The following is a 26,053-nucleotide window of genomic DNA, read 5'->3' as shown; positions in this document are numbered from 1 at the left end:
TTTCTTTCGAAAATGAGGGCAATATTAATAACATTTCCAGATACAAGGTAAAGGAGTTCATCACCACTAGACCTGCTCTATGAGCAATGATAAGGGAGCTCATCAGATTGAAAGGAAAGATACTAGATAGTGAATCAAAGCACCAAAAAGAAATAAAGCCATTTGTAAAGGTAATCATATGAGGAATTATAAAACTCAGTACTATTTTATTTTTTGATATGTAACTACACTTACTTATTACTAGTTCTAAAATGGAAATGCATAAAAAGTAATACTAAATCTATGGTTTGGGACATACAATGTAAAGATATAATTTTTATCAAATTCAACAAAAAGGCAGGGAGACTGCAGTATAGGGACAGTTTGCGTGTACAGTATTGAAGTTAAGAAGGTAGTAAATCAAACATGATTGCAATAGATTTAGGCTGTTAAATTTAAGCCCCATTGTAACCACAAAGAAAAAACATATAGAAAGAAATGAGAGTGACTCAAAATTAAACACTACAAAAATCAAATAAGTATAAAATAGGTATTAATGTGAGTCTGAGAGGAAAAAAGGTATAAGACTTAGAAAGACCAAATAGTAAAACAGAAGAAGAAAGTCTAGCATTATCACTAGTTACTTTAAATGTAAATGGATTAAACTCTCCAGCCAAAAGGCAGAGATTGGCAAAATGAATGCAAAAGCATGCCTTAATTATACAACAAGCCCTAAATATATGAAACAAATATAAACAGATTTGCTGCAATATTGAAGCAAATGCTGACAGATTCAAAAGTTAAAAAAAAATGACTCAAATTAATAGCAGGTAACTTTAATACACCACTTGGAATAAGGATAAAACATATAAACAGAAGATCAATAAAGAAATAAGACTTGAGCAATGCTATTAACCACTTAAACATAACAGACATATATAGAACACTTCACTCAACAGTAGCAGAATATACATGGTTCTCTAGTGCACATGAATCATTCTCCTGAATATACCATGTTAGGTCATGAAAAATGTCTCAATAAATTCAAAATATTGAAATCATGCAATGTATGCTGTCCAGCCACGATGGAATGAAGCTAAAAATCAATAACAGAAATGAAAAATATACAAATATATAGAGATTAAACACCACACTCCTAAAAAAAAAACAAAAAACAAACCAATAAGTCAAAGAATTCAGAAGGGAAATCAGTAAATATCTTCAGTCAAATGAAAACAAAAACATGACAAAAATATGGTATGCAGCAAAATCAGTGCTGAAAGGGAAATTTATAGGTCCATATGCTTACATTAAAAAAGAAGAATGATCTCAAATCAGAGACCTAACCCCACAACTAGAGGATGGAGAAAAAGAAGAGCTAACAAATCAGGCAAAAGGAAGGAAATAACAAAGAACAGAATGGAGATATATGAAATAGAGTATTAAACAAATGGAAAGAATCAATTAAACCAAAAGATGGTTCTTTGAAAAGAACAATAAAATTGGAAAACCTTTACCTAGACTGGAAAAGAAAAAAAGACAAAGGATGCAAATAACTAAAATCAGAAATGAAAGGGAAGACCCTTTAAAAATAAAATTATAAAGGGTACTACAAACAACTGTATGCAAACAAATTAGATAGCTTAAATAAAATGAACAAATTCCTATATGCAAAAACTACACACTAACTGAAGCAGAAACAGAAAATGTCAACAGACCAACAGCAAGTAACCAGACTTAATCTGTAACCAAAATCCTCACAACACAGAAAAGCCCAGGATGATAAGGCATCACTGTTGCATCATACCAAACATTCCAAGAAGAATTAACACTAATTCTGTTCAAATTCTTCCCAAAAAATGAAGAGCAGAAGTACATTTCCTAATTCATATGAGGCCAACATTACCCTAATATCAAAGCCAGATAAAGAAACAAGAAAATTACAGACCAATATCCTTTAACATAGCTACAGAAATCCTGAATAAATACTAGCAGTCCAAATCCAACAGCATATTAAAAGATTTATACACAATGATCAAAATGGGATTTATCCCAAGTATACAAGGGTTGCTCAACATAAGAAAATCAATTAATGCAATATACCCATTAACAGAAGGAAAGGGGGAATAAAAACAAAGCATTCATCTCAATTGATGCAGAAAAAGCATTTGACAAAATTCAGCACCCCTTATTGATAACAAATAGTTAAAACTAGGATAGAAGTAGATTTCCTCAATGTGATAAAGGGCATATATAAAAAACCCAAAGCTAGTATCTTATTCACTGGGGACAGACTGAAAGCTTTCCCACTCAGATCAAGAAAAAGACAAGCTGACAGAGCAAGTGATGCAACAAAATGAAACACAGATTCTGGGTACTGCTGACAAGAATACAAGTGGACAGAGAGAGCAGACAACTGGGGGGGGGGGGGTTAGGGGAGAGAAATAAATAAAATAAATCTTAAAAAAAAAAAGACAAGGATGACCACTGTCACCATGTTATTCAACATTATGCTGGAAGTTCAATCCAACGCAATTAGGCAAGAAAAATAAGTAATAGGCATCAAAATTGGGAAGAATAAAAACATTCACTATTTGCAGATGACATCTGATATAATGAAAATTCTGAACTATCTACATCAAAAATACTAGAGCTATTAAACGAATTCAGCAAAGAGGAAGGTTACATGATCAACATGCAAAATTCTTTAAGTGGTCTTGACACTAGTAATAAACAATCTGAAGAAGAAATTATGAAAAATCCATTTACAGCAGCAGCTGAAAGAACCAAATATCTGGGAATAAATTTACCCAAGGCTGTAAAGGACATATACATGAAAAACTATGAAACATTACTAAAAGAAATCTAAGATGACCTTGCTGAATGGAAGGAGACATCCTGTGTTCATGGACTAGAACACTAAATATTGTTAAGACGTCAATTCTACCCAAAGTTATTTAAATTCAAACCAACCCAAGTCAAAATTATAGCCTTCTTTGCAGAAATGGAAAAGCCAATCATCAAATTTATATGGAAGGGTAAAGGGCCTCAAATAGCGAGAACCATCTTGAAGAAGAAAAACAAAGGTTGAAAACTCACACATCCCACTTTAAAACTTCTTAGGAAGTTCCAAACAACAAAACATCATGGTACTGGCACAGAAACAGACATTCAACCAAAGGAATCATATTGATAATTCAGAAATAAATCCTTACATCTACAGCCAATTGATTTTTCACAAGATAGCCAAGTCCACACAACAGGGAAAGAACAGTCTCTTTAACAAATGATGCTGGGAAAACTGGATGTTCATGTGCAATGGACAATGAAGGAAGACCTACCTCAGACCATATAAAAAATTAGCTCAAAATGTATGAAAGACCTGAATATAAGAATCAAAACTGTAAACTCCTAGAAGAAAACATAGGGAAGCGTCTTTAGAACCTTGTGTAAGGCAATGGTTCCCTAGACTTCACACCAAAAGCACAAGTAAGATAAGAAAAAATAAATAAATGGAACTTCATCAAAATTACAAACTTTGCTGCATCAAAAGACTCCCTCAAAGTAAAAAGACAACCTAAAGCATGGAAGAAAATACTTGGAAACTACATATCTGATAAGGATTATTATCTAGAATATATAAGGAAACCCTGCAACTCAGCAACAAAGGACAACTCAATTTTAAAAGGGTCAAAACCTTTGGGAACAGTCACAGGTTTCTCCTGCCATTTATCAAGAATGGACAGAAGTGTGCTGGATGATATGGTTAAAGCACTGCAACCAGGGGTTCCAGTGAAAGTCCAGTGAAGGCCCTTGGTGAGTTCTGGGAGATGATGGCTGTCCAAAGATAAGCTGGGAAATTCTCTGTCAATGCTGGAATCGCTTTCCCTTTTAAGGCATTCAACTGATTGGATAAAGCATCACTCATTGCTGATGGCAATCTCCCTGATGGATGTAATTGTAATTAGCTGTCCATGATTTACCACTGCAGTAAAGTCAATGGTGATTAAAGTCCATAAATGCCCTTGTATTACAGTTAGCTCAGTGCTTGCTTGACCAAACAACTGGGCACAGTTACCTGGCCGAGTTGACACATTCGCCTAACCATCACAGTTACATTTTTTAAAAATAAAAAAAAAATCAGAGAAATTGTAGGTTTACAGAAAAATCATGCAGAAAATACAGAGTCCCCATACACCCTCTCCTCTCCCACAGTTTTTCCTGTGGTTGCAGACTGCCTGCAGAACCTGGACTTGTGCATCCCCACGGTCACATAAGAGATTCTGATAAAATGTCTTATTATCGACAGATATCTCTTGTTTTTTTTTTAAGATTTATTTTTCACTTATTTCTCCCCCCACCCGGTTCCCCCATTGTCTGCTCTCTGTGTCCATTCACTGTGTGTTCTTCTGTGTCTGCCTGTATTCTCTCATTAGGCAGCTCCCGGAACTAATTCTGGGACCTTCCAGAGTGGAAGAGAGGCAATTACTCTTTTGTGCCACCTCGGCTCCCTGTTCTGCTACATCTTCTTATTTTCTCTCCCCTGTGTCTCTTGTTGTGTTATCTTGCTGTGCCAGCTCTCCATGTTGGCCAGCACTCCTGTGCAGGGTGGCTTTCCCGCACAGGGCAGTGTTCCCAGGCAGGGTGGCACTCCCGCGTGGGGCCACATTCTCGCATGGGCAAGCTCACCACGTGGGCCAACTTGCCCTCATCAGGAGTCCCTGGGCATCAAACCCTAGACCTCCTATATGGTAGACAGGAGCTCAATTGGTTGAGCCACATCCATATCCTGACAGATATCACTTGTTGATTCTGTTTCCCTAAAGAACCTAACCAATACAGTAACCTACACATAATATAGAGCAATAATCCTTAAATACCAATTTTTAATCCTACATTATTTTTAGTTTTAGCTAAGATGGAAATAGTTCTGATGGAGATAAATAATTCATTTGAAAAAAATCATTTTCAACACTGTGTCAATAACAATGCAAGAAATATGTATAACAGTGAACTAAAATATATATAATACCTATCCTCAAATAGTTTATCATCAAGGAGTAGAAACAGCCATTAATCGATGTGAAAGAAATGAAAAATGAAAACTTAAGGAATGGTAGGACAGAGAGGAGCATGGTAATATTGGGGTACATAATAGAGAGCTGGCCTAGACTAGGGTTCAGGGATAGCTTCCTGGTAAACTGGTGACTTACTTTGGATTCAAAGAACATGAACAAAAGGAACTTGACAAAGGGAAAATGTGTGTGTGTGTGTGTGTGTGTGTGCACATGCACACATGAGCATGGGGAGACCAGAGAAAATGAAAGGAATTCACACATTTGAAAGTTGAGTTATAAAGTATAAACTATAAAAATGAGTGGCCAGGAGAGTGCGTGATTTCATATATGCTAAAGGAAGAGAGTGTTTTCAACAAGGTGGTAGTCATCAACAATCTCTGTTACTGAAAAGCTTAGTAAAAGGAGGTCCAAAAAGCACCGAGTGGTTTGTGACATGAAGAGCATAGGGCCTGAGAGAGAACCACTAAAAGGCTGGAGGGAGAGAGAAGCCAGGTTAGTAAGGGTTGAAGAGCAAGTGCATGTGACAAAAATGGAGACAAAGCATATTGACAATTTAAGAAAGGAGAGAAAAAGGCTCTTTAGCTTGAGGGAAATATAGAATCAAGGAGGAAACATTAGAAAAGCAAGATGTCAGCAAGTTTGAAATCAATGATAAGAATCATATTGAGAGTGAAAGGGTTATTTAAATAACAACTAGAGAGAAGGAATCATCTATAAAGTTAGTGTTCATCAGAAGAAGGAATACATATGGAAGGTTTGTTCTTAAGAAAGAAGAGGGGAAGAGAACAGGTACAGTTTTAAGTAGGTGTGAATGCCTCATATCAGAAAGTTGGGCCACATGTTATTTATTTCTCTTTAACATTTACCAAAACAGCAAAAGGAGAAGGCATCTTCTCATAATATCCTTTTATTCAAATGTATTTCCAAGTATTAAAAAAGGTACTCATACTTTTTCATATAACACCCTCTTAGTCAGTGCTCCCCCAAAAAAAGGTGCCCCAGATTCCAAATTACTTCTACCTGTGATTTCTCCTCTAAGTCTTATAGATAAATTTTCTTTTATTAGCTTTGTTATAAGTTGTAAACATCACTGAAATTTGATCACTAAGCATATATTAAAGCACATATTCATCACTGTTCTATAAAGCACAAATACCCCTCTGAGATATCTGGATAAAAATAGTCAAATGCAAGGTATGTTTAACAATAGTGTTAACACAGTAAACACTCTTGTTAATTATTTTTATTATCATCACTATCATTACTATCAAGCCTAATATTACAGGATATGTTGCACAAGATTGTAGTGAACAGAAAACAAATCATTTGAGGTCACCCTACCCACCCACCCATCAAATTCAGCACATTTTGGAGGTTACTTCCAGCACCATCTCTACCAACATGACCAGAAATCCCAACCCCTATTTTTCGATCCATCACTAGAGTTAAAACAAATGATTACTACAATTATCTCACTATTAGTGATAAAGAAACCAAGTGCTAAATTGTTTGAAATCTCTCTGAGGTTACAACGGAAGTTATCCATGGAGGCCAGAACAGAATTAGACATCTTCTCACTAATGTCAACAATAATTTTTTTCAATGTAAAATTATCTACTGATTCCTAAATAATAAGTGCTAATGTCTCTGTTTTCAAGTTATAGTTCTTCTTTGATTGCATAAACAATGAATATTCCTTTACCACTAATAGTAGAAGGGTATATTTGATCTCTGAGGTGGTTTATGATGCAAAAATTTGATAAGCTGATAAATTTTTTTATAGGCCAAAAATGGCAACATTTGAAATTTCATTTTATAAATGTGGATTATCAAAGACCTTAGTGTTTATTTTGTTTTGTTTTTACTTATTGATTGATTTCACAGAAGTAAATAATTATCATAGTTTCACCCTGTGGGTTTTAGGTGATATTAACAGAGGTAAAATTCATGACCTATTCAAAAGCAAGATGCAAAGCATTTTAAAAGATTATTATGTATCACCTTTTCATACAACATGGCACTGATGCTACCATTAATTGAAACACAGCGGAAGAGACTTACAGAAGCTTAATACAAGTATATAAATGCTTGATAATAAGTTTTTAAATTTAATAAGGTAAAAAACAAGTTACATAAAAGTAAGCTATATTCCTAAGTACAGAAATACTTTTTAAGGAAAGCTCTCAAAAGAAAAGTTTAGTTTACATGTTATTACTTAGAGAAGGGTAGGGTTAACTCGCAGCAAGTATGACCATATCCCTTTTTGTTCCTGTCTGCTATCTGCAAAATGAATAAAACAGATGTCTAAACCACCATAAAGTATACCTAGCCATATCTCAAAGGGTTTAATTAACCACAGGAAAAGAAACCACTGACATGGTGCTGTTTTAATCGCTGCCCAATGAGGTTAACTAAATAAAATGATCATTCAATATCAATTTAAGAAATCCTATTACATATTAGTTAATTGATTATCTATTTAATTAGGTACAATAAAGACATAGTACATATAGATTTGGTAGGTCAACCATGATTATGATTTATTAAATTACTTTCTATACTCCAGTTAAATAAAACTCCATGTGAAAGGAAACTTCATGTTCAAATCTCAATATTCCACATTAATGTGGACTCTGTAGCTTGTTGGTACAATAAAACCTCACAGAATTAGCCTACAACTCACTAAGTAATCTTCCTTTCCTCTTTCTTCAAGATGTCTTTTTTTAATCATGTGAGATTTCTAAGGATGACTAATCAATCAGGTTGATGAGATCAGCTTATAATATTTTTCATTAGGTTTTGTGATCAGTACATGTCTCAAGATTCTCAGACTTTAATATACTTACTTGAATACAGTGCAAGTTTGTTGTGCAAGTTACAAAAATTAAGAAAGATAAAAATTTTAAGAGAAATTTTATACTTATTTTTGAATACTTAATTTTTTTTGCAAAATTTTTATTGTCTCTTTTTAAAAGGATACATAGATCACACTAAATGTTACATTAAAAAATATAAGAGGTTCTCATATACCCCACTCCCCACCCTACCCCCTCTCCTCCCACATCAACAACCTCTTTCATCAGTGTGGCACATTCACTGCGTTTGGTGAATACATTTTGGAGCACTGCTACATTGCATGGATTATAATTTACATTGTAGTTTACACTCTCCCCCAGTCCATTCAGTGGGTTATGGCAGGATATATAATGTCCTGTATCTGTCCCTGCATATTCATTCAGGACAACTCCAAGTTCCGAAAATGCCCCCATATCACACCTCTTCTTCCCACTGCCTGCCCTCAGAAACTCCTGTGGCCACGGTCTCCACATCAATGATACAATTTCTTCCACTGCTAGAGTCACAATACGTCTTTAGTAGAATACCAGTAAGTCAACTCTAATCCCATATTTTATTCCTTCATTCTGTGGATCCTGGGATGGCAATGTGCACTCCACCTCTAAATCGAGAGGGGGCTTAGATCCCACATGGCTAATAGATAAGATTCTCCTGCTTGCAGACCTTCTCAGTTCCTTGGTGTGGTGGTTGACCATCCTCACCTCCCTATTAGCAGATCTGGGTAAGTTCAACGAACCAGAGAGTAATAAGTGTTGCAACTCTGCTGAGGCTCAGGGCCCAGCTGACACATGGACAGTCCAGAGATTTAAGACTTCATTAATTCAATGATGGAATATAGAACTTAACATTTTAATTTGTATTGATTAATATTAGCTTAAACTTTTATGAGATCTACTCATGAACTGTACATAGTACAAGTCTCTTTGGATAGAAATTTCCCTAAAATTACTCAACTTCCATTAATAAAGAAATACATGTGACCAATTCTAGTGCCTTTTGTTATATGCATTAAATTTACATCTCTCTGTAGTTTGTTTATTGACTATTTTAATACCAAATCACTTAAAAACATCTAAAACTCACCATAAAATACATCTCCAGCTTTGAAAAACAAAACAAAAATGAAGCTACTTCCTTCTTTATGTTCACACACAAAAAAGACTTTCCAGTAACAAGTGGTATACATGCTTGATTTGGGGTGTCAAGATTTTAGTTTTAACACTACAAATGTGCACACATGTGTGCGCACATAAAGTTAGTTTAAATTTCTCCTCTAATAAGTGAGGTATTCAAGTTGCTGCTTTGCTAAGTCTATAAAAAATACCTCTTCTTTTCTTATAATTTTTCTAGCAACCAAGAGATTTTAAACTTTTTAATTTCTGCTGCACCTCTCCTTAAATCTTCCAATAATATAACCCAGTTGAAGTGTATTTATTATACTGTTGGTTAAATCTCAAATAAACTTTCATTATTACATTTGGTAAGTATGATTTGAAAATGCCCTACCACTTCACAGTAAATACTTCCTTTCCCATTAACCTTTTCCATTTCATTTTTCTATATCACAGTTTTCTGAGTTACTCCAGACCACGGTCATGTCTGATTGTTAATCTGAATTTAAGGCTGTGCTTGTCTGTGCTTATATTAGTAAAAAGACTTTTGACATTAATGATGAGGTGCTGTTGGCCACACAGTAGTCTGGCTAAGATAAAAATACTTATAGAGTAGACTAAAATGTATACACACATATGAGTGAGTACATACTCAGCACTCACAGAGTAAAAATATGACACTCACACACACATAAACTGCAGGACAACATTCAAATGGAAGTATTTACTTTATGTTATTTCAAACACAATCTTTTTCCAAATTGGCAAGGCACATTCAACTAAGTGTGCCATATCAGGAAAGTGGCAAAAGAGTTAGCAAAGGAGGCCAGTCTGACAAACACTTATTGAGCTGTCACTAGACACAACTGTGCTGGATGGACACTAGGAAAAGGAGCATAACAAATGGCACAGACATTGTTCTTAAGGAACTCAGCTGGCTGATAGAAATAAATAAGTACATAAATAATTTGATTAAGTCAGACCAAGGATATGTCAGGTAGCTTGGGTTTCTATTCTGGAGGTAGTGGGGATAGTTTTAAATTAAAAGCAGACTTAGCACTTTTCTCCCAAGAATAATAATATTACAAAATTTTCAGCTTCAATTCTTTCACTGTTACCAATCCTGTCACCAAAAAACCAAAGTCAAATAGGAAGCATTCTTGAACTATCTAGCCTCTTTTTTGGCTAAAGCCACAGAGTTGAGTTTGCTGGGTTTTCAAATTATGGAGAGCATGTGAGTCTCTTACAGCCATGATTCCTAGGGATATTCCTACTAGGATCCAGTATTTCCTATTCTGAGAGATATCTGACAGTAGACAGAATGTGATGTTTTCTGTAAGAAAAATCTGCCTGTACCAAATCTGGCCTCCTTAAAAAGCTGAAGTGACTTAGCACAATCATACCATCTTAGACCTCAGACCTATCCCTAGGGTTGCCAAACCCCCACTTCTAAGGAAGGATCAGCACAGAGCACAGTATGACATTTCTCCCACAGGACATTTCTTGTGTCTATAGATTCCTAGTTATCTTTCCAAAGAGAAGGAAGACCCTGCAGCTACTGCTAGTACAATGTCACAGTGAGTGGTAAGCAGCGATCTAAGAGGATGAATGCCTCTGCCTCTAGCTTCTGGGAAGCTCAGCAGAAGTGAGTGCTGGCTGTTGATGCCCAGGATCAGGATTAGATCCTTTAGGACACACAGCAGACTATCTTTTGTGTGGTGGATATTCACTGAGAAGTCTTCTACATGCACAGAATTATATTTATATAATTTATAAGAGGAATTTATAAGAAATAAAATAGCATTAACTCTTACCCTAGAAAGATTAAAAACTACAAACCTGGCAAGGGTAGTAGTAATGAAAACACTAGCTAAACTATATTGGCACATACAGGAGCCAGGTGTTTTGCCTCTTTATCTCATTTAATTAGATCCTCATAACAATCCAATGAGGTAGGTATTAGTGCCATCAATTTATGAAGACAAGCAGAGTTGTAAAGATTATTTTCAACTCTAGGAAGACAAGAAGTAGATCTTTTTTAACCACAATCTCTCTACTATTCCACACAGATCTTGACCCACAGCACATGCTCAGCAGCAGATATTGGTTGAATGAAAAACCTGCTCATTTATGGAGGGTCAGACCCAATAACTGGCCACAAATCCTTCAGACAACAAATCTCACTCTTTCTATATCTTAAAATTACTTTTCTTAGTAAGTATCAGAACTGAGCTGGCCTCTGCATTCTTTCTGATTCTGTATCTAGCACTTACTTTTTGCATTCACTCTAACCTTACTCCATTATTACCATAAAGCAAGTTTTCCCCGTTGGTCATTGTAGTAGTCAGTGTTCCAGATATTCCACAGTGTTCCCCACCTCCTGGTATTCATACCCTCATGCATTCCCCTCCTGCACAGTACAAGGGTTAGTCTGTGTGATCAACAGCATTTGGCAGAAGTTACACTATGTCATTTCTAAGACTAGGTTATTAAAGATTGTCTCTCTCTGGGGGAAGCAAGCTGGGCTGCCAATGAGCAGCCCGAGGGGGAGGCCACATGGTGAGGAACTGAAGTCATCTGTCAAAAGTCATGTGAATGAGCTTAAAACTGGAACCTCCAGCCCCAGACAAGTCTTCAGAGACTCCAGTTCCAAACAACTTCTGGGCTACAACCTGGTGAAAGTTCCTGAGCCAGACCCCAGAACTATCCAGCTAAGTTGGTCTTGAATTCACAACTCTAAGAAATTGTATGAGATAATATCTGTTTTCAGCTGCTAAATTTCGGGGGAATTTGTTACAAAGCAAAAGATAACTAATACAATCATAAATACAAACAGATAAAACAGGCTAGGTGAAAGTCATTCTGAAAAACAACTTAAAAGTCATGCTCTAATAGAAGTGGTTCATAGAAGCCTCATATTAGTCAAAGGACAGAAAACATTCTCTTTTACTGAATTGTAAGTCACTGATACTGGGAAGCAAGGTTGTTCTTCAAAAGAGGTAGAATAGGAAACCACCTGTATGGATTCTGAATAAGGGGCACAGAAAGTCCTACCCAGTCAAAACTTTGCCCTACATCTAACCTGATGCGCATTGATTGTGAAATTTTACTTTTACTAATTTCAACAAACCCAAACATTAACATTTTACCACATTAGCTGGCTAAATATGAGCAGATAAGTAGATAAAAAGCCATCACCACATATCCTCATAGAGAAAAAACTTTGAGTAAAGGGAACACAAAACAGGTTCTTTCGATAAGGTGGAGAATTAGAAGAGGAGAAAATGTCTAGGGACCTCCCATGCTGCCTGGTCTAGTACAACATCACAATAAAAAATAAGAGACTAGATAGTTAAGAGGGGTATAGAAGGAAAGTATGAGCTAAGATGAGGAGAAAGGAAACAAAGAGAAAAAGAGGCAAAAACAGATGTTGCCTATGCATGAGCTTTATTCAAAGGTGAAGCAAGTGCAATGCTTTGTAATGAATTAAGAAGGATCATTTGGGAACTTAAAAAAATATCACAGAATACATAATGTAAATGATAAAATTATTCTTTTAAATTAAACTATTTTGCTAATTTTTAGCAGATTCAGAAACATGAAAGATTATTTAAAATTCGGATTTACTCCTTTAAAAATCATCTCAACCGTAAGGTATTAGAGGACAGGGGTTAAGAGAGTAGACAGTGAAGACAGATCAACTGGGTTCAATTCCTATCCAGTCACACATTGTGTGGACTCAGATAAGTTACTCAGAGTCTCTGTGGGTCAGTATTCTCATCTGACAAAGGGAGATAATTATACTACCTTCTTCACTGACACATAGTATGTATTTAAAAAATCAACACATATAACTGCTTATTGGTACACAATATGCATTTAATAAGTACTAGCTGCCATCATCATACCTGTATGGCAGTAAGGATTAACTTACATATCTCAAAATTATCACTATACATAATTTAGCTTATATTTAAGGATATTTCTATTTCTATAAATACACATTTGTGAATAAACTACAGCCTGAATAAAGCAATAAATTAATAAGTAATAAAATTCCCCTTCTCCCTACAGGAACATATGGTCACAATAGTAGCTATTTAAAAACTCATAGGACCAAATGTTTACAATTTCACTTTAATTTAAACTTTGACCCTATTAAAAACAAATATGTACCTCACTGGAAGATAGATCATTGAAAGACTGATCAATAAGTCATTTGTTATTTTATGGTATTATTGCAGAAATGCACTAGACATTTGCACCTTAATATTTTGTAACAGATTCTACAAAATACTGAAGAATACCATCTGAAAAAATATCTGATAAGAAAAAACAAAATAGAGAAGAAACAAAACACTTTAGGTATTTCTTTTTGTTGGTTGGTTGCTCACTTGCTAGGTACTGCTGCTATTTGAATTCTGCATCAACACTATTTGATAAGCCTGTGGATCTCAGCAGTTTGATGACAATGTGGAAAATCGTATCCATACTATAAACACACCAAAGCTGTTGCTCTCTTTGGGGGTCCACATTTGATTTCTCACCTCTGCCATACTGGTATTTCATGTGTCATCACTGAAGACCCTAAATAAATTGTCTAAGGCTGTTCATCCTCACAAAGAGAAGAAAGAGATCAAATAACATGTAATTAAATAATTCTCATAGTCATAGGCAATTTAAACCAATATCAGATTCACAAGGTCAGCTCAGTGTCCACTGCCCTCTCACATTATCAAGGTTATCCCCACATCCTGATATGCCTAAAGAGGTGGGCCATAGTTTCAAATTTTTTCCATACATTCATTTTTCTTAGTACAACAAGCCACATCATCACTGATATTAAAAATAGACTGCAAGAGGATTACGGGAAGATAGAGGAGGGACCCCCTGGACTCAGTCCTTCTATCAGAACAATCACTAAACAGGCAGGAACTGTCTGAAACAACTATTTTGAAACTCCAGAGGCCAGAAGAGCATTGTACAGCATCCAGGGAAGAGCAAGAGGTTGAGGCTAATAAGTTAGGGTAAAGAACAGTGAGCTGTTCTCACTGCACATCTACTACTGAAACACAACCCACACTCTTGCCACAGGCTGCCACAGCATTCAATCCCTAGTTACCTCGCTGGTTACAGAAAGGGACATAAAAATCCTCTTCTCCCCAAGACCAGGCTGGGAATGGCCAATCAGTGATAATGACTTTTGATTAGTGACTTTGGATCTCTGGGAGCCTGGCTCCAAGAGTGGCCATTATTTCAACCCACCACAGACAACGGCAGCAACAGAGGAGTCTAAAAAGACTCAATGCTTCTTCTGGTTTTGGGGATGGGGAAGAGGGAGGTCTATCTCCTGGGAAACAGAGGGGACAACCAAACTCCTGTAAACAGGGACTCCAAAACAACTAACAAGCAAAAGTGCAGGACAAGACACAGGCTCAGAAAGACGAGGAAAACCCTGTACAATGAATTCACCTTGGAGGACTGAAGCTCAAGAACAGTCCCTAAAGGAACAGCAACAATCCCCCAAGTGCAATGGCAAAGACCAAAAAAGAATGAAGGTCCAACAATGAGCCCTTGATACTAATGACTATGCTTGTGAGCCTGCGCACCTGAAATAAGAACAAGGCCTAGAGCTGCAGGGTGCCTAAGAGTTACCTCCTGAGAGTCTCCATGTTACTCAAATGTGGCCAGTGTTGAAGCCAAACTCAGCATGTAAATGCATTGCCTTTCCCCCAGCGCAGGACATGGCTCCCAGGGATGAGCCTCCCTGGTGCCGAGGGATTACTACCAAGTACCAGCTGATGATGTAACTAGAAAACTACCTTGAATAAAAGGGTCAACTCGGACCAGCAGAATATCTCAATCTACATGTAGTATCAGGAGTTAAAAATGCTTTTTGACCTGAATCAAAGGGGGAAAAGGAAAGGACAAATGAGTTTATATGGCTATGAGTCTCCAAAAAGAGCCAGGAGGTTATCAGAGGGGTTGCCCTTATGCACACCTCAGCAGAGTCCCAGAGACAGATAAAGCAGATACAACCCCAGGTACTGGTTCAGCTGAGGGCTACAGAGATCCACAGGTTCTATGGTCATGGCAGATGGAGTTCAGGGCCATGTCAGTTGGCCCTACTTTGGAGTTTGTGCTTCTGTGTGATGGAGCTGGACTCAGATGTGATCTTTGTCCACAAGCCTCTCCTGTTACTTTTACCAGAACTGTAGTTGGTGCTGAGGTTTAATATATACCCAGGGAACCTGAATCTCTGGACTGACCATGTGATAGCCAGGACCTGAGCCTCAACAGACTTGCAACTCCTACACTCTGGTTTATTGGACTTACCCCACTCAGCTAACACGGAGGTGAAGAAGGTCAACCACCACACGAGGGAGCCAAGAGTGCCTACAACTGAAAGCAGGAGAATTGCATCCAGCATCCATGTGGAATCTAAGCCCCCTCTTGATATAGATGTGGAGTAGACACAACCATTCCAAGGTCCACAGGATGGAGGAATAGAGTATGGATTAGAGTGGACTTACTGATATTCTATTCATGAACTATTGTGACTAGTAATCAAAGAAAATGTGGCACTGGTGTGGAGAAAGTGGCCATGGTGGCTGCTGGGGGTAGGGAGTGGGAGGAAGAGATGAGATGTGGGGGCGTTTTCAGGACTTGGAGTTGCCCTGGGTGGTGCTACAGGGACAGTTACCAGACATTCTGTGTCCTCCCATGGCCCACTGGTGGACTGTGGGAGAGTGTGGGTTATGATGTGGACCACTGACCATGAGGTACAGTGGTGCTCAGAGATGTATTCACCAAATGCAATGAATGTCTCATGATGTTGTTATGGGTGGAGGAGTGGGGTGAGGAGGGTGGGGGAATATATGGGGACCTCATATTTTTTTAATATTAAAAAAATAAAGACAAAAAATAAATTAAATTTTTAAAAAAGAATATCTTTGTATTATCACAAGCTGTTTGTAAAATCAAGAAACAGACATTTCAGGGAATAAATCTCAGAGCTAACATTTTAAAATATATTAAAATTTAGAGTGTGCAACAAGAATAAAAGACAAAGAAAGAGGAAACAATGTCCCATTCAAAGAATGAGGATAAATATGCAGAAAACACCAACAAAGAAGTACAGGATATTGCCACACCGAACCCTCAAAAAAAAAAAAAAAAAAAAGAAGCCCAGAATACACCAAACAGGGTAAACATGAAGAAAAATACATCCCACCATATGTTGATGACACTGTCAGAAGCAAAGTTCTGACACCTGCAAGAGAAAAGTAACATGTTATGGACAAAGGAGTCCCAATAAGATTGAGTACCGATTTCGCATCAGAAACCATGGAGGCCAGAAGGCAGCGGGTTGAAATACTTAAAAGTGATGAATGAAATCAACTGCCAGCCAAGAATTTTAAGTCATGTAAGACTTCCTTTCAAAAATGTGAGAGACATTAAAACATTCCCATATAAACAAAAGCTGAGGGAGGTCATCACCACTAAAACTGCCCTAGAAACAATGCTAAAGGGAATTCTTCAGATGGTGATTCAAAGAAGTATAATGAAATAAAGACCTGCAGTAGTAATCATTTGGATAATTATAAATGCCAGTACTACTGTATCATATTGCTTAATATTTAGCTCCATTTCTTACTTCCTACAGGTGCTAAAATGCAAATGCATAAAAAGTAATGATAGGGAAGCTGATGTGATTCAAGTGATTGGGCTCCCATCTACCATATAAGAGGTCCAGGGCTCAATTTCTGGGCCAGACATGCTGGCCCACACAGCAAGCTGGCCCAAGCAGTGAGCAGGCCCACACAGGAGCGCTGGCCCATGCAGGAGTGTTGGACCCACATGGAATGTGGGCCTGCACAGAGAACTGGCACAACAACATAGTGCAACAAAAAGAGGCACAGAGAACAGACAATAAGAGACATAGCAGACCAGGAAGCTGAGGAGGTGCAAGAGATTGAGTGTCTCTCTCCCACTCCAGAAGGTCCCAGGATCAGTTCCCAGTGCCGCCTAAAGAGAAGACAAGCAGGCACAGAAGAACACAGTGAATAGAGAGAGAGAGCTGACAACAGGGTGGGGCGGAGTGGAGAGGAGGGGAAATAAATCTTTTTTTAAAAAGTAATGATAATCTATGGATTTGGACATATAGTGTACAAGGATATAAGCAATAGCAAGTTAAAAGGAAAGGTTAGGGGAGAGGGGGGTAGAGGAAAAATATACGGGCATGCTATGGAAGTTAAGTTACATCAACCCAAAGATGATTGTTATCTATTTAGAATGTTATATTTTAAGCCCATGGGAACTGTGGTAGTTTGATATTATTTACGAATTCCAGAAAGAAATATTGATTATGTTTCTAAACCGGTCTGTTCCTCTGACCATGATACCCCTTTGATTGTATTAAATTCAGAGATTTCACTTACACTTTATTAAATCAAGATTAGGACTTTGATTCAATCACATGATTAAGGCATACAGGGTTGAGTGGGCTATATAAACAGATGCTCAGTCAAGAACACAGAGAAGTAGATACACAGAGAAGATATACAGAGGATTCTGCCGCCTCAGGAAGAGAGATGAGCTGGATAGTTCACAGCTGACCTTGCAAAGAGAACAGAGCAGCTGAGCCAGGAAAGAAATGAGCCCCAGAGGAAGCAAGATGACCTCTATGCCAGCCTACAGCTGAGATTGGAAGCTGGGATCCCAGAGCCTTAAAAGGAAAGAGGAAGGCTGAACCCACACAGACATCACCTGCCATCTTGCTTCAACATGTACCAACAGACAACAAACTTTGGGTGAGGAAGTACCTCTTATGGTACCTTGAGCTGAACACTTCAGGGCCTCATAACTGTAAGCTTTTATCCTAAATAAATACTCTTTACAAAAGCCAACAGATTTCTGGTATTTTGCATCAGTGCCCCTTTGGCAAACTAATACAGTAACCAAAAGGAAAATACAGATTGAAAAGAGCACACAAAATGGTAAAACATAAAAAAATCAAATGAGTGTAACAGTAGGCATTAGCAGGAGAAATGAGGGGGCAAAGGTATGACACTCAAAGGCTAAATATAAATTTTAAAATGGCAGAAGAAAGTCCCACATTATCCATAGAGATTTTAAATGTAAATGGATTAAACACTCCAGTCAAAAGGCAGAGACTGGCAGAATGGATTTAAAAAATAAAAATAAAAATAAAAACCATGACCCAACTCTATGCTGTCTGCAAGAGACTCACCTTTAATTCAGATACAAGTAGGCTGAAAGTGAAAGGATAGAAAAAATATATACCATGCAATCAGAAACCAAAAGAGAACTGTGTAACTATACTATATCAGATAAAATAGCCTTTAAGTGAAAGTTACCAATGACCAACATGGTCATTATATACTGATAAAGGGAACAATTCCATAAGAAGATATAACAATTAAAATATATATATGCAACTAACAGCAGGGCCTCAAAATACATGAAGCAAATACTGACAGATTTGAAGGATTAAATGGACAGTTCTATATTAATAGTAAAAACCTTTAATGTACCACTTTCAGTAATGGATAGAACATGTAGTCAGAAGATAATAAAGAAAGATAAGACTGAAAGCACAACCTAAGCCAACTAGACTTAATAGACATATATATAACACTTTACCCACAGAGTATAAATTCTTCTCAAGTGCACATGGATCATACTCCAAAAGAGACCATATATTAGGTCACAAAACAAATCTCAATAAATTCAAAAATACTGAAATCATACAGTGAATATATTCTCCAACCACAACAGAATGAAGCTAAAAACCAATAAGAATAGGATGACGTGGTCCTTTATGCATAAAATCCTGAAAAAATCCACAAGGTTCCAAAAGCTGATAAATGAATTCAGCAAAGTGGCACAGTAAAAAAAATCAACACCCAGAAATCAGAAGCGTTTATATACACAATTAACGAACAATTGGAAGAAGAAAACATGAAAAACTTCCACTTACAATAGCAACTAAAAGAACCAAATATCTGGGAATAAACCTAACCAAGATGTAAAATACTTGTACACAGAAAACTATACAACGCTGCTAAAAGAAATCAAATAGGACCTAAATAAATGGAAGGACATTCTGTGTTAATGGATTGGAAGGCTGAATATTGCTAAGAAGTCAATCCTACCCAAAGCAATTTATAGATTCAATGCAATCCCAATCACAAAGTCAACATTCTTTGCAGAGATGGAAAAGCCAATCATCAAATTTATATGGAAGGTTAAGAAGCTCCAAATAATTAAAGTCATCTTGAAAAATAATAAATTTGAAGGATTCACACTTCTTGATCTTAAAATTATTTCAAGGCCGCAGAATCAAAACAGCATGGTACTGGCAGAAGGATAGAAATATAGACCAATGGAATCAAACTGACAGCTCAGAAATCAACCCTTACTTATGGCCAACTGATTTTTGTCAAAGAAGCAAGGACCACTCAGTTGGGAAAATAACAGCTTCATCGATAAATGGAGTTGGGAAAACTGGATCTCCATTTGCCAAAAAAAGGGGTACCCTTATTTCATACTTTAAAAAAATCAACTCAAAATGGATAAAAGATAAATAAAAATAAAAAATAAAGCCATAACTATCAAACTCCTAGAATTAAACATAGGGAAACATCTTCAGGACCTTGTGTTAGGCAATGGGGTCTTGCACTTTACACCCAAAGCACAAGCAATAAAAGGAAAAATAGATAAATGGGACCTCATTAAAAATTAAAAACTTTTGTTCCTCAAGGACATTATCATGAAAGTAAATTACAATCTGCAAAATGGGAGAAAATATTTGCAATATACATATCCAATAAAGGTCTAATATCCAGAATATATACAGAAAGCACCTAAAAACAAAAAGACAAACAATCCAATTAAAACTGGTTAAGACTTGAATAGACATCTCTCCAAAGAAGACAGACAAATGGCCAGAAAGCACATGAAAAGATGATTGACATCATTGCTATTAGGGAAATGCAAATAAATACTACAATGAGATACCATTTCATACCCATTAGAATGGCTGCTATTAAAAAAATGGAAAACAACAAGTGCTGAAGAGGATGCAGAGAAGTAAGAACACTCATTCATTGCTGATGGCAAAGTAAAATGATGCAGTTCCTGTGAAAGACAGGTTGGAAGTTCCTCAGAGAGATAAGAATGGAATTGCCATATGACCCAGCAATCCCACTACTAGGTATATGCCCGAAATAATTCAAAGAAGGATCTTAAACAGGTATTTGTACACCAGTGTTCATAAGTATTATTCACAGTTGCCAAAAGATGGAAGCATCCCAAGTGTCCATCAATAGATGACTGGATAAATAAAATGGTATATACTATTATTCAGCTATAGCAAAATAAAAAGACAACATAGATGAACCCTGCAGACATCATGATGAGTGAAATAAGTTAGCCACAAAAAGACAGATATAGTATGATCTCACTGATTTGAAATATTGAGAATAAGCAAACACATAGAGTCAGAATCTAGAATATAGATTACCAGGGGATGGAATAGGGACAAGGAATGGGATGTTAAAGCTTAAAATGTACAGGGTTCCTATTTGGAATTTTTGGTATTGGACAATGGTGATGATAGCACAATGTTGTGAACATAATTAACACAATGAAATAAACACCTGAATGTTATTTAAAGGGGAAATGTTAGTTTAAATACAGGGTAACAGAATAAACTTTTTTAAAAAATCCATAGAACTATACTACACAAAGAGTGAACACTAAGTCAAACCATGGATTATAGTTAACAGTACAATTATAAAAATGTAATTTTTTATATTAATAATTGTAACAAATATTCCACACCCATACAAGAGGTTTATAATAGGGTGGTATACAGAAATATTACATCTTACATATGATTGTTCTGTAAGCCCACAATTTCTAAATAATAAAGGGGAAGCAGTAATATATTTCAAAATATCCCAGGAAATACATGCCTGGAAATAGTTCCTTAAGTCCATGAGATGTAATACCATATCTCTGAAATTCACAAAGAATTCAAATTTTCAAGTCAAAATGGCACTAATTTCTTAATTTTCTTCAAAACATCAGAAATGTTTAAAAGGCTACAAAATAATCATTAGGCCAAATATTTTATTCTGATATTATATGTGTGTATATGTGTATGTGTTTTCTTTACTGAAACAAAATTAACATTTAATTAGAATCATCGATTTCTTAATTCTTTTGGTTCATTCGAAGCCACATTTTTTTTCATTTAAAATTTTCTAGCTATAGATAGAAATATTTTTCCAAAGTCTGAATATACAGTGCAACTAATTATTCTGAAATGTGTGCATGTGGGAAGTACTGTTTGCTTACCATCCTTCTTCAATAATTCAAATACTAAATCATCATTTCCAAAGCAAATTTTGCAAAATCAAATAAATTGCAAAGCTAGAAATATAATCAAGTCACCAAGAAAGAGTTCCAAACTTGTGCCAAAACAGACCTCAAATTTTTAATCCTTTGTCCAAACAAACTGGACCAAGTATTGACGTTTTCCACCAGGCAAACTACATAGCCACAAATGTTTTTCATTTACTCTACTCATGGGACCTACAGCTGAAACAAAAAATTTCCTGAATACCCCAAATTTTAGATCCTGTTTGGATCCAAGTGACTTGTAATGTTATGCAGGAAACATTATGATCTTTTCTTACCAATTCAATGTTTCAGGAATGCAATCCTCAGAAGATTATCACAACCAATCAGAAGGCTGACACTGCCTTCCACCACGCTCTCTACCCCTAGCTCAGATGTGATCCTGAATCTGAGAAATCCGCTACTTTAGCTACTGTTCACGTAAGAAAAACATTACTTCAAGAAGCTAACAAAGACCCATTTTGTCCCATGACAAGAAACATATTAACAGTGCACTCAGACCCCCTGTTAGGAAAGGGCAAAACAATGTTAGAAGGAATTAAAGGCATTATCATTATTTCTGCACCAAAAGTCTCTCACAGTGGCCCCTCCTGAACAGACTTAAGATTCTACTTAAATTCAAATGTGAAATTTTCCAGGGTCTCGAATTGGCTTATAAAATTCCTGTGTCATTCCCACCCTGCCTCACCCTTGTTAAACCAAATAATACCCTGGAGTACTCAAATGACAACTGCTATCTATTACAGACTTCTATACTCTTTCAAGGAAAGACACACTTTTAAAATAGAGGATGCCCTGAGGAACTAAAATCTGTGTTAAGTCTCAGAAAACATGGTTATTGGGGGGGAAAAAAGACATGTTTCTGAATCTATGCTATGATGAAATACATAGGCATAGAATATTCAAGGTGGATAGTAAAAGGTGGAGATAAACTCTTACTGACATAATTTTCTATTATCTAAATGGATCATTTTAAGCAAAATGCACAATTAAGGGGAACTGTTAAACAAGGATTACCTAAATGAGTCTGAGGCAAAAGTCAAAGCTGACCACGTAAAACTCTGAAAGTTTGGCCGAAGGTAGAACTACCAATGTTAAAAAAACAACAGCCAATAGGAAGAAATTTCCCCAACTAAAGGAATTTTGGGAAAACTTAAAATTATTATTTAAGCATAAGGAGATAAAAATCTAGTTTAAAAACACAATTATGAAAAACCTATAAAATGATGGATTTACCTAAAGTAAGTTTCATAGTTTTGTAGGCAATTTTGATACTAGTAACATCTACAGAGAAACAAACTGAGTCTATAAATTAAAATTATGATATAATTGAAGATCCCATGAAACAAGTCTGTCTCAGGAAACTATTAAAATACTTGAAAAAAATCAAATGTCTACATGTAAAAATAGATCAGTTTAAATTTGTGGCTGGATCAACACATATCTTGAACAATCTGAAAAGTGATCAATTGCTTTTACCTGTCAAGAGATCCTATCTTCCATCCCAACCCAGCCCTTTGGTAAGAATCCACTCTCATTATACTATATTGTAATCACATTAATTATGCAATACTTATTTGTACTGAGACAATTTGGTTAGCTGACAACAGCAGGAAATGGGACAACATTGAGATGACTGTACTCTGGTTACTCTATTTGTGTATTTTTCCTCTTGCCATTTTGATTTTATACTCAGAATTGAGCAAATTATTAAACTCTGAGTTTCTATGAATAAGTGATGTCATGTATATGAAGCTTTTAGAACAGTGCACATGGTAGACACTCAGCTAATGTTAGCTCTCTTGTTCCTTTCTCTTCCTCTCTTCCTTTTGCTAAACATAGCTTTGCTTTCTCTTTTGCAACTTAAGATCTAGAAGGCTGGGCTTTCATGTATGATCAGTTTTCTGCCATAATGTAACATTTCTTCACACACTTAGTCATCCAATCTATGAGTTTAATTATATGGCCCTCTAAAAACTGCATCTTTTTCTCTTTTTGCCTTAACTTCCACTAAGGCTTCACCTAAGTTCAGAAAACATGGTTCCCACCCTCAAGAAACTCAGAGCCTAGTCATGGGAAATAATCCAACCAGACTTTCTTCATGAAGCCTTTCCTAAGCAACAAGGCAAACTATAGTACTCTGAGCTAAATGTATATCAATAAACATTCACTGAATAAATTCAAAGTACTCGAAAGTAAGATCTGCTCAGGACAATATCAAACTTTGTCATAATTCATTCCCTCAAGAATTCTCATAAAGTAAGTGATCTGGTGGCAGTTTACAGCTAGGCTTGCCCTTTCCTGCACATACTGACTAGCTGAGATTTTGCTGCTTTTAAAAGTTGGTTACAGTTATTTGGAGCAGGTCATTAAGAAAAAAATTTAAAACAGGATCAGTTATAATTATTCCCCTCAGTACACAGTGCAAATAAGAAACAAATAAGCTCACTTGAATGGCGGCCAAGTTCTTCTGCTCCTGAGATGGTGCCTCATGAACAAAGCGAAGCCAGTTGGAGTGTCGTGGGTTGGTGGCATCCAAAATGTACAGAACTTCTCCCTTACTCCCACGAACCTGAAATAAAAAAGGCCCCTGAGTTCACACTTGATATTAGTATTATCATACCAAACATTATGAGGATAGGATATAATTTTTTCATAAATATACAGCTTTTATATTGAAAGGTATTGAATAGATGTTGGATGAACATGCATTCTTCAATTAAACAGATGTAAAAATAGAGCCTACTATTTCCTTTGCCTGATGTCTAGATGACACACAATTGTAATTAATGCTCAGAAATATCCTGTGTTAATAGCGCTTTTCTGGTCAAAATTATTTCTCTTTGTAGGTTTATTTTAATATCCATATTGCAACACAATTGTTCAAGAGATAGCTGTAATTCCAAACTACCCTTTTTTTCCCACAGTACAATGTAAAATTGAGTAATGCTCCATTGCTTGGTTCCCAGTTGAGGGGAGAGGAGTTTGAAGCAATCATTTCAATTTCTCACCACCTGTTTACTGAATCATCTCCATGTTAGGAGAACTTTCTAATTTAACCAGTGGGAAACTGATACCCATTGGGACACAATTTCACATTTTTTGCTATTAGAAGAATGAAACAAGTGTCACTTTGTCTTTTTCATGGCCTCCTCAAGGATTGCTGAGGACAGTAGGCTCTCTATTTCCTGTCCCCATGCCATAAGCCCTTTTGGCCAGACATCCTCATTCATTTGGAGCCAAAGGAGCAGGTAGCCCCACTGGATTTGAATCAAAATTGCTCATAATCTAGCTTCTCCCAAACCCCTCCCCTGTAGGTTACTGGGCACGTGGTTGCTTTAATAAAGTATATACACCAATGCCCACTCATTATCATTTTGTTTTTATAGTCTATCAGAATCCAGGAGAAGAGGGGAGGAAGTAATGAGTGAGTGAGTGACTCAGTGATCAGCACCGTACATCTCCAACACCAATTAACATCAATATAATGAAGACTTGGGGTAGGGAAAAACAAATTTCAGATTTCCAAAATTTTACTGTATAAAATAAAGTACAACCAACCCAGTAAGGTACATATTTTCATGATACACTTAGATAATCCCTCAATAATTCAACAAATATTTTTTGAGTCCCTACCATGTGCCAGGTACTGCTTAACATACTGGGAAGCTTTCAGTGCCAGATAAAGAAAGATAAAGTTTATCGGACAAATAAAGTTTATCAAAGCCCCTGACCTCACTTAAAAGAAACAAGTAAACAAACACTGAATATAATTTTATGTAAAAATAAGAACACTGAAGAATACTAAAGCAGAGTATGAGGAAACAGAGTGATGCGATGAGGGCTATATGAGGCAAAGGCTTTCTGCTGCAGTGACCTGCAAAGAGTTTTAAATGAAGGGAGGGAATGGGCCAGGTGAGAGCAGAGGAAAGAGAGTTCCAGGCAGAGGAAACAGCAAATAAAGGCAAGGTCCTGAGTTCGAAACAAATTGACATGTTCAAGGAACAGCAAGAAGTCCATGGTAGCTAGAACCAAAGAAGCAACCAAGAAAGTGGTAAGCATAGAGACCTGGTAGGGTGCAAGAAGCCAGGTCTTGCACAGTCATGCTATATACCAAGCAGCTTTTTTTATAGAGGTCAAGTGACCCAAATACTGTCATAAAAACATCTGCTACATGTGCTGCGAAGACTGACATTTCAAGACTCCAACAGATATAGCCCAGGGAAAAAAAATACAGCCTGTACCTACTGTCTTACATACTGCCATGTTTCTTAAACAGTTCCTCTTTTCTTAAATGCCCAAGGAGTCTCAATAGTCATTTAAAATTTTCTCTAATGACATGCCTGAGCCTAACTGGGAAGCAAGAACTTAACTACTGATATTGTAGTTTCTAAAAGAGGAAATAAGACTATGAATACCACACATTTGTATTTAATATGCTTAGGTGTGAAGCTATGGGAATTTTTAATACATCCCTAAATAACAAAATCACACTGAGGATATCTGTTTTGGGAGGTGCTTGAAAACTGTCCAGCTTTCTTACTTACCCCTTAACTTGGCACCCTCACTACTCACTGA

The 26,053-nt window shown here is 36.5% G+C and overlaps 1 protein-coding gene across 11 annotated transcripts in view; it reads right to left on the bottom strand.

Moving 5' to 3' along the window:
* The window catches only part of PRDM5 (PR/SET domain 5), a 291,517-nt gene that overhangs the window by 200,213 nt on the left and 65,251 nt on the right, over nt 1-26,053 (bottom strand). For all 11 annotated transcript variants that reach the window (XM_058293289.2, XM_058293285.2, XM_071214900.1 and 8 more), the window contains one exon: nt 23,925-24,047. In XM_058293289.2, coding sequence (XP_058149272.1) covers nt 23,925-24,047 — 123 coding nt within the window. The remainder of the gene's footprint in view (nt 1-23,924; nt 24,048-26,053) is intronic.

The sequence above is a fragment of the Dasypus novemcinctus genome, chromosome 1, assembly GCF_030445035.2.
Source record: "Dasypus novemcinctus isolate mDasNov1 chromosome 1, mDasNov1.1.hap2, whole genome shotgun sequence".
Taxonomy (NCBI): domain Eukaryota; kingdom Metazoa; phylum Chordata; class Mammalia; order Cingulata; family Dasypodidae; genus Dasypus; species Dasypus novemcinctus.
This window is presented reverse-complemented; position numbering and strand designations above follow the sequence as displayed.